Raw genomic sequence first — 11,035 nt, 5'->3', positions numbered from 1 at the left:
TTTTTTACTTCAACATTTGTCCGAATTGCTGCAATGACTGATTCTTCCAGATTGTGTTTCTGTGGTATCAGTCTTGACAGTCCATCCGCATGGCAAATCTTTTTTGATGCTAGATGTTGTAGCTGGAAATCGTAATTAAGTAGTATTGTACCCCAGCGCAGCAATCTATTTGCGGTGTATACCGGCAATCCTTTTTTTGATCCATAAATCGTGACTAACGGTTTATGGTCGGTTTCAAGTATGAATTGTCTACCATATAAATATCGGTGAAATTTAGTCATGGCCAAGATTATGCTCAACGCTTCTTTTTCGATTTGTGAATATGCCCTTTCGGCTGGTATCAGCGTTCTCGAAGCGTGCGCTATTGGTTTTCTAGACCCATCCGGCATAATATGTTGAATGCATGCTCCTAAGCCGTAGGAGCTAGCGTCACTAGCGACGACTATTTTTAAGTTTGTGTCAAAGTGCGTTAAGAATAATTCGGATGTTAGTGCGCTCTTTATTTTGTCAAAAGCGGTTTGACATTCTTGCGTCCAGTTCCACGGCGTATCCTTTTTAAGCAGATTATTTAAGGGGGCTCGCAAGTTATGCATTCCTTCAATAAAAGATTGGTAATAATTTGCGAGTCCTAAGAAACTCTGCAAGGTTGTTACATTATCGGGTGCTGGCATATTTTTTATTGCCGCAGATCTGTCTGGGTCTGGACGTCGTCCATGTTTGTTTATTATGTGTCCAAGATACTTAATCTCGCTCATACAAAAGTCACATTTACTTTCTTTTACTTTAAAGCCGAATTCTTGTATTCGAGTAAATACTTGTTTCAAATGTTCCTTATGTTCTTCTAGGGATTTGCTCCTGACAACAATGTCGTCCAGGTATGCACATGCGCACTCAATACCACTTAGCATGGTGTCCATCGCTTGCTGAAAGATGGCAGGCGCTACTTTGATGCCAAAAGGCAATCGGTTGTATTTGTATAATCCCTTATGCGTATTGATGCATAGTATTTTTGAGCAATTCTCCTCGACCGGTATTTGCAAATACGCGTCGCTCAAGTCTATCTTGGAGAAGATATTACCCCCATTCAACTTCGTGAATATTTCCTCTGGGCTTGGTAGGGGGTAATGGTGATCTTTTAATAGGGAGTTGACCCCGGTCGAAAAGTCTGCGCACACTCTAACTTCGTCATTCTTTTTCTTTACATATACGGTGGGGGCTGCCCACTCGCTGTGTTCTATTTTTGATAGAATTCCCGTCTGTTCCAATCTATTTAATTCTTTATCAATCTTTTCCAACCCAGCGAACGGAACATTTCGCTTTTTTCTAAAAATTGGGCTGGCGTTTTCTTTAAGTTCAAACGAGGCCTTGAATTTATTGCAGCGACCTAAGTTAGTCGTGAATGCCTCAGGAAATAATTCTTTTAAATCGTCTTTTATATTTACTGTTGTTGGAGAAGAACATTCTAATTTTTTACAGAATGTATTGATTGGCTTATCCCATAGTCGGAATTTCTCAATTAAATCTATTCCAAACAGATTTTCACTATTTTTTAGTACGAATATTTTTAATTTCTTCGAAATCCCTTTCAATTTTATCGGGAGGACAACTTCTCCTTCAAATTTTATACCACCACCAGTTACCGTCCGGGCTGCTTTACTAGTTTTCATCATGGCCGGTTTTCCCAACTTTTTCCACGTATTCAGGTTTATTATAGAAACATCGGAGCCGGAGTCGAGTTGTAACTTTATTGATGTTTTAAATATTTCCACTTTTACGTATTTTCGCCGATCTTTGTCTAATTTTGTATTTGATTTTGTTTGCTGTACTCTCTTTCTGGTGTAATCTTTATATCTGCAGCAATCGCTTTTGTGTCCCACCTTCTTACAAATGTAGCATTTTTTCTTCTTATAAGGACAATCTGATCCCCAATGCTTTTCTGCACATCTCTTACAGTTATATCTAGGAAGAGGCTTGTTATATTCTGTACTATATTTATGGTTATTATCTTTGGAATATCCCGTTCCATTGCTTTTCTTTGTAAAGTTCTTGGTTGGTGCGTATGGTTTTCTAACTTTTCTTACATATGCCACTCCGGATTCTCCTATATTGTTTGAATCCTTTTTTAGTTTAATGGCCCTTTCACAGTCCTCTGCTAGTTTCTGGAGGGTTAAATCTTGCTCAGATTCCAGCTTAGACAACACTCGTCTGTGTATTTCTGCATTTTTCGTGGAAACTAACCCTTGAGCGAAGATTAGACATTTAAAATCTTCTACCGTTAGTTCTGCAAGCTTAAAATTATCGCAGTTTTTATTGACAACTGATGCGTATATCAAATAATCTTGGTTGCCCATCTTTCTTAGATTCATGCACAGCCATCTTTTATGAAAAAGAGATATATTTGGATTAAATAATTCTTTTAGTAATTTTACAGCTTCCATGAACTCTAATTCCGCAGTTTTTTAGGTAATATGTAATCTACGAATTTGCTGTGTTCTGATGTACCCAATTTTCTGAGTAAGAGGCTCACTTTCTGACTATTTGGCCAATTTTTACAGTCCAGTTGAAAAACATCCTCGTATCTTGTGTAGTATGCTTCAAAATTCTTCTCCTCCTCAGGCACATAATGAAATGTGTCCATGCTATTAAAAATAGTTGTATGGGAGAAATTAACACTATCGACATTTTCTCGATTACTCTTTAGTAGTTCCAGTGTTTTAGCAAAACGTTCCTCTTGTCTTTCTTCATATTCCAATTGTAGTTTCTTATGCCTTTCTTCCTGTTCCAATTGCAGTTTTTTCTGCTTTAATTGCGCCATTTTCTGCTTTTCTTCTTGTTCCTGCTGACATTTCAATAATCTGTCCTCTCTCTTTTTCTCGCGGTCAGCCTGTGCCTGTATTTGTGTTTGCAAAAGCTCGTTTTGTGTAGCCTGTGCTTGTAAAAATTGCATGAACATTTTTGATAAGTCTTCCATGTTTTTTTTTTTTTTTTTAGTGTGTAGTTAAAAAAAATATTGTACCATGTAACCATATACACCGGTTTGGGTTACAACAAAAAAGCAAATTGCTGTAAGCTCCTGTTTTCAATAATAATATCGCTGCTTGCAATAATATATTCTTTTTGCGAGTCACGCTGCAAAAAAAAATAAAACAGGTTTATCTGGAATCACGAAATGGAATTGACTTTCCGTTTTTAGGCACTTACTAATAAGTAACTATTTCCACAAAATAAAAGTTTATGTTTTTTTTTTGTTTTTTTTTAATCGAGTCACAATTGAATAAATGTATGCAGTACATTTAGTTCTTTGAGTTTTTTTTCTCTAGTATTTTAGTAATTAAAATACCTCTTAAATTGAGATTACCTTTTTTTTTTCGTGACGTTTTACTGTATTATCCGTTATTCAGTGACAACTTCAAGAAAAAAATCCTTTCCTTGAATTTTAGTTTTAGCTGTGGTATTTCCTTTTAGTACCGACGTCAACCAAAACATTAATTAAAAAGTCCTTTAGTTGTTGTTTTGTTTACGGAGAACAGTAATTAGAATCCACTGGTGAACTTTTCCCGTAGGTTACTTCCTTGCTTTTCGTAATACGGGTCTGACCTGTCGTTTTTGCGACAGAACAAAGTTCGCTTTTCGTTTGCAAGTTGGTCCTTTAGTAAGATTTGTCGTGTAGCGACAAACAAAAATTCACTTTTACATTCGTTTGCAAGTCGGATTCCCAGAAAACGGCGTAAATTGTCGCTTTTGCCACGTTAGAGTTTTTTTTTCACTTGAGTTGAAACTTCTCTTTAGCGTAAAATCCGTTTGCTCGTCAACACTTTGCATTCCTTAAAAAAAATGGTCAACCTTTGCGTTGTACTTTTTTTTTTTTTTCTCTTAAATAGTTCTTCGTCAAACTGTTATATTTGACGCTTTATATCTCGTCGCCAACTGTTGTGGTTGCAAGGTTGAACAATAATTAGTAAGGAAATACAATGAAGACGCAAACAACAAGATAACGCAATAATAAGTGTATTAAAGAAAAGGTATATTTACAAATGACGGTGTCGAGTCAGAGAGTCTTGGTGGGAGGACATGTACGCTCTTCGGCGTCACTTCCGGTTGCATATGAGTAAGACACACCAAGGCCAACCTAGGCTTGCCATTTATAGTGTTATGTTATTCGCATATGCAAATAAGTGGTTGCCACCACAACAATTATTAATATTAATATATATATATATATATATATATATATATGACTACTTCATTTACTCACATAAATTAATATACGAAAGTATTATTTTATGCGTGAACTTTAAGTATATACTTCAAACAGTGCTCAATACATAGGTAGAGCTAGGTAGTAAGTTATAAAAATATATATGGCATATATATAGCAAGTTATAAAAATATATACATGGCAATTGAGCTACACAGAATATTCCGCGTTTCATCCACACTAGGATTCGTCAGGCTTATGCATAACGACGAATCCTAGCATGGATGAAACGCAGAATATTCTGTGTAGCTTAATTGCCATATATACTTTTTATAACTTACTATATATATATATATATATATATATATATATATATATATATATATATATATATATATAGGCAGCTTTCTTTCTCTTAAGTATATTTCATAAAATAGACGTTGTTTTGTCTATTAAGTCCGTTTTGATCCTTTCCAACTTCCAAATAACGGTCTTCACTTCTGGCAGGAACTGGCTGATGTAATCGCCATATTTGTTGTAAGTCTGAGTAATTTCCAATCCTTCTGGATTTATCATCAGAGATAGATTAATCTAACTGCTTTTAAAACAATTTATATAATTTTTTTGTATAGCATGTATATTTATTTCACTGTTTACTTATTTTAATAACTTTACAAACATTTCAGGATGTTATCACAATAGCAATAAAATCCTAAAATGTTTGTAAAGTTAGGTAAAGTTTGTTTCATTGATACAGCTGAACCCCGGGATACGGCATTAAAAATTAGTAACAAAATACAGTACAGTATATAATACACATGTATATAATCAAATAACATTTAAATAACACCGTAAGGCGAGGTAAATACCGTAAGCAGGGGCAGGGAAAACATCGTATTCCACATAGCAACCTGAAAAAAAAAAAACGTATCCTAGGGCCACCCACGGGGTTCTATTGTAATAAGTTTTTAGTCTTTATGAGTAATGTTTCTAGTATTTCAAATTTTTGTATTTATATTTGCAGGAAAATGATAACCCACAAATCTAACTTTCGTCTACGCCCCATCATTTCGCAAATAGCAACCTCCAATTATAAACTCTCAAAAAGTATTAATCGAATGATATCATTCCTTATTCCTAACAAATACAGCATCAAATCTACAGAAGAGCTTTTCCAGACTTTGAAGAACAAGAAACCTGAAAATGGATGTTGAAAATCTATTCACCAATGTTCCAGTAAAAGGAACAATAGATATTATTATAAAAAAAGTATATATAATAATCCTAATCAATGCTCCCATAAAATTAATCCTAATACCTTATGCAAACTATTGTTGACCTGTAAAACAGACGTCCTGTTTTATGATCATCATGGCAACATCTTTGTATAAAAAGATGGTGTTGCTTATAGGCTCTGTTTTGGGTCCAGCATTTAGCAATTTCTACATATGCAATTTAGAAAATAGGATCTTTAGCTTTATAAAAAAAAAAACTACTTATACTGTGTTGATAATATCCTGATACCAAAAATGAAAACGATATTAACACCCTGAAATCAGCTTTCCAAAATAACTCTGTACTTAATTTCACTCATGAATTTCGGGACAAGATCAAAGTGTAGTATCTGTTCTTCAGATGTTGCACTTCAGTTTCTTGTTCTCTGTCAGTAGAGGAGAAATCCTTCACGGCTGAGACAATTTTTATTTTTGTTCCTTTCCTCCACATTAAAAAACGACCCTGGTGTCTAACTCTCTCCCGTGGGGAGGCATTGTAAATAGGTACAAAAGAACAATAAAATGCGCTTTCTAGATGTTTTAATAGATTGCAACAATAAGAAATTCTCCATGAAAAAATCCTATGAAAAAACGAACAAAAAAAAATCCCTCTACTCTGAATTATTTAAGCGAGTGCCTCTTTCGTAACTAGAGTAGAGAGTTTTCCAGCATCTAGAGACCTCTACAATGCAGGGTGGGATTTTGCTGTAAGTTGGGTTTGTTGGAGGTATTTAGCTTGATGGGGGTACAAGTGTAGTGAGTTCATATATAGGGGTACATTCTGTGGAAGTACCCGTAAAATAAGCACAGGGTGGAACATTGCGGCAATGAGGCTGGGGCTTTGTAGACAGTGTGAGACCTGTTAGGTTAAAAACTGGTTATTGCAGCATTGTCTATGGATACTAAGCAAGTATCTAAAGAGGCATTCAAGATGAGATAGTACCATAAGATCGTGAATATCAGTTATGGGGACCATGTGATGAACAATATTGTCACGGACCCTATAACTGATGCTATCAGTCTAAACCTTCCACTTCTGTCAATCAATCATAAAAAGAAGCTTGACTGATTTGATCACACCATGAGATCAGGTGGACTGACAGAAAAAGATTTCCAAGGTATAGTGAATAATGCAATATAGTTTGGTTGGCAGAAGAAAAAGGAGAGATCTACTAGGTATCTGATGCAGAATTCATTCTTAGCAGGTAAGACTGGATTCTTCTGAAGGAGGAAGTTTCTAGGAGGATTTCAGAAACGGTCCCCAGCTGCATATATATGCCAGTCAAAGAAGATAATGATATAACATTTTGCATATTTTAACAGAGGTTTCTACAGCATCTGACATACAGTGCCTAGTATTCCCAACAAACCGTTACCCATCTGGTACTGGTCAGGTTAAATGTTGCTTAACTTTGGTGATCTGTGGACAGTGAATGAGGAAGTTTGTGACATGAATCACGTTATTTTCTAGACAAACTGCGCGCATGCTCATTTGAATACACAAAAAATACAACCAAGAATAAATATGTTAGTTTATAGGTCGTCTTGAGTTAAGCTACGGTATTACTGGAAATGTTTTCTCAATTATTAAATCATTTCTCTCCGATAGGTTCATAAGAGTAGTGGTTGATGGGCAGAAATCAGAGGCCCACAGTATTAATGCTGGAGTCCCCCAGGGGTCCATCCTGGGCCCAACTCTCTTCCTGATCTACATCAATGATCTCCCTAAACACATACTTAAATCATTCGTTGACATCTATGCTGATGACACGGCCATCTATGGCAACGCATCAAAGGCCGTAAATGACAAAGTTCTCTTTGATTCTCTCTCCTCTAATCTTGAGCGTGGGGTACAGTGGAGGAAGAGGTGGCTGGTCACTTTTAATGCATCCAAAACCAACGCTCTGATCCCCATCTGGCATCAATTGAAATGGATGGCTCTCGTCTTGGAGAGGCTCCATGTTTTGACAAGCTTCTGGGTTTGACCTTTACTCCTGATCGGAAATAGAACACGTACATAAAATCTGTTGCCAGGGATGCTGGGAAAATGGTGGGATCCTTCTACCGCTCCAGAAGATATCTCACTACTGATGCAATTCTCTATCTCTATAAAAGCCAAGTATGTCCAAGGATGGAGTACTTCTGCCACATCTGGGCAGGAGCTGCTAAAAACAGCCTATCCTGCCTTGACAGAGTACAAAATAGACTTCGTGCTTTAGTGGGGGATGCCCTTTTCTCTTCCCTGCAACCTCTCTCCCACAGAAGAGACATTGCGAGCCTGTCTTGGTTTTATCACTATTTCCATGGCAGGTGCTCGTCTGAGCTCCAATCCCTCCTCCCCCCTCGCCAATCTTTCACGAGAAACACCCGTCTGGCTGAAACTACTGTTAACAATTTTCCCCACTCTTTATCTGTGCCTAAATCTAAACGTAGATTCCATGAGCAAAGTTTCTTTCTTAGAACTGCACGCCAGTAGAACTCTCTGCCACTTGCCTGTTTCCCACCTGACTACAACTTGGACGTCTTCAAGTCCAACATAAACAAACTCCTGACAAACCGCCCCCTTAAGTAAGACACTCTATCAAAACCCCCAATACTAATGATTACTACAATACTATTTCATTGATTACTGTACACGCAATAACCCTTATTTCTGAGTTGCCTTTGGGCCTTGATAAGTGGTGACCTCCATGTAAAAAAAAAAAAAAAGATTGCACAGAGGTAGTGAGTTCAATCCAATGCAAATAAACTGAAAAAGCATTAATAATCTTATATTATATGGTAATGTAATGTAAGTGCTGAGTTTGCTAATGAACATTTGATTCTGATAATTTTTTTGTTGACATAAACTACCTCGCTTCTTGGCAAGGAGGAGGTAATGCCTGCGAAAATGGTCTCCTGACAACAAAACAAATACTACACTCCCTACCAACCCCCCAAAAAGAAATTAATCCTTGGGAGGATGGTTTCATGACCACAGAACTTATATACCATTAGATAAAGTAGAAGTTAATGCCTGGGAGGAAGGTTAACAGAACAGGTACGACGTTACTGCCGTGAATACAACATTGAATGATACTAAATTAGTTTGAAATAGTATAGTAAACTGACCTTTACTCCTGATCGGAAATAGAACACGTACATAAAATCTGTTGCCATGAAGACAATTAACAGAAGAGTTTAGTTTCAAACAGACCGACATCAATTCTATAAAGTTAGATATGTGACTGTTTATATATTTGTATGTACTGGATTCACTTATATAAAAGGAGAGAGATGTGTATTATTAATTGTTGAAATTTATTTACATTCAACCGAATCTGGAAACATCCTGGGGTCGCTTGGGTCATACCGAAGACTTATCCGCTCAAGATACCATCGCCCAGAGGAAGGGGAGGAAGCCTTCTGAAAAAGAAAAAGAACGCTAAATATATATATATATATATATATATATATATATATATATATATATATATATATATATATATATAAAGAAAAAGAAATCAAGACTAAATTAAAATTTACAAGTAAATTTATTCTGCGACAGAATACTCCAATAACAATTTTCAAAAAATCCTTATTCCGTGGAGTTTCAAAGAATGCTATTCTTCTCTTTAGAGGAAATAAAACAATTAGCAAATTATTATTATAGCCGAGCTAAAATTTTCTGGTTATAGCATTAAATGAAACAGCACTTTATGATGCTTAGTCATAAATTGCAAAAAATGTGTTCATGTCGGTTAAAAACATGTGAAAATAAGGCGAGAATGGGGTAAAAAGCAAACTGAAAGTAGAGGTTCCAGAAAAGTAATTTTAGAGCGAGAAATAATCCGATTGGAAAAGAAGTTCAATGTAGCTTAAAGGAAAATAAAAATTTTCTTGCAGTTGCCGAAAATGACCCAAGATCGCAATATTTTTATTCAGTCACTTGAATGTAATCAACTGAACTGCACCCATCGTTGATCCGGCGTCAAATGGTAAGAGCAGACTTTATATTTGAAAATTAGTTCAATTCAAGTTAGAATTGCAAATGTGTAGGCATAAACCAAGACAACGGAAGTCGTCTACACAGCAGAAGAGGCATGATGTGATACGTGCTAAAAAACATCACAAGGTCATACAATCCTAACATTAATAAGGAAAGAAGGCTAAATTTAATTTGAAAGTAATAAAAACATAGCTATGTTACTGGTGATAAGAATATCAACAATGACGAGAATCATAATAATAATAATAATAATTAAAAAAAAAAAAAATAATAATTAAAAAAAAAATTTTAAACAACAACAACAACAACAACAACAACAACAACAACAACAACAACAACAACAACAACAACAACAACAACAACAACAACAATAATAATAATAATAATAATAATAATAATAATAATAATAATAATAATAATAATAATAATAATAATAATAATAATAATAATAAAACAGGTAAATATTATAGTAAAAATTTAAATGAAATTCAAATGAAATATGGAGATAATATTAATATTTATGCCAGAAATTAAAATTTAAATTTTGAAGTATCATTGTCATTGATAAAATTAAAGATAAAAGTATAAGACAATAGTACTATTAAATAAGAAACAATACCATTGTTGCCAATAGAACCAATGGTTATAATGTTGGTAACAGAACTAATGAGAAGTAGTAAAGGTTGTAATTATGCTGAACAGTAATTAAAATTAATAAAATGTAATAAATTTAGTAACAGCACTAAATATAATTATTATTATAAAACTAAAGATGAAACCGATAATAATAATAAAGATAAAAAATATTTTAAAAGATTATATATATATATATATATATATATATATATATATATATATATATATATATATATATATATATATATATATAAAACTCAAATGACTTTGTTACGGGCGTTGTAGCCCCACATCCGGTTTACGACTTCCGGTTGCGCATGCATATATAAACATAAACGCATGCGTACATAAACAAATAAACACAAATCGCTACTTTTGCAGATTTTTACCTGTGCACTGAAATATTAACATTATTATTTAGAAATTATTATTATTTAGGAGGGTGGGGATGTTTTGCAACTATTCTGTATTACAACTATACTGTCGAAATTTTCTTACAAATAAATCAACTTTAATCCGTTGACAACCATGAGAACAATTTACAACAGCGATTTTCCCCACCGCCTTTCTTTTTTAAATTTATTCTCCATTTTGTAATACACTTTTCTTAAAAAACATTCATACATTTTCTTCTACACTACTAAACATAAATGAAAAAAAACCCGAAATAGGTTTGTTTTTAATTTGTGTTAGAAATAAATAATCAACGCGACAATAAACTATATTGTTTTACTGTGTACGTTTTCAGCGTCCCAATTGTTTTTTTTTTGTGTTTAAATATTCCAAATAAATAATTGTTATACTTTCTGTTTTTTTTTACATCGTCCATTTCCGTATTACATTTAAGTTATTTTAACGCAATTTCCTTACAAATGAATCTACTTTAATCCGTTGACAACCATAAGAGCATTTTACAACGGCGATTTACCCACCGCCTTC

General features: G+C 34.4%; 1 protein-coding gene across 1 annotated transcript in view; it reads right to left on the bottom strand.

Moving 5' to 3' along the window:
* The window catches only part of LOC145242191 (lysosome-associated membrane glycoprotein 5-like), a 203,744-nt gene that overhangs the window by 23,089 nt on the left and 169,620 nt on the right, over window positions 1-11,035 (bottom strand). The window contains exon 4 of the mRNA XM_080105186.1: window positions 8,781-8,877. Within this exon, the coding sequence (XP_079961312.1) occupies window positions 8,781-8,877 (97 nt within the window). The remainder of the gene's footprint in view (window positions 1-8,780; window positions 8,878-11,035) is intronic.

The sequence above is a fragment of the Euprymna scolopes genome, chromosome 21 (assembly GCF_053919585.1).
Source record: "Euprymna scolopes isolate OS-2025 chromosome 21, ASM5391958v1, whole genome shotgun sequence".
NCBI lineage: Eukaryota > Metazoa > Mollusca > Cephalopoda > Sepiida > Sepiolidae > Euprymna > Euprymna scolopes.
This window is presented reverse-complemented; position numbering and strand designations above follow the sequence as displayed.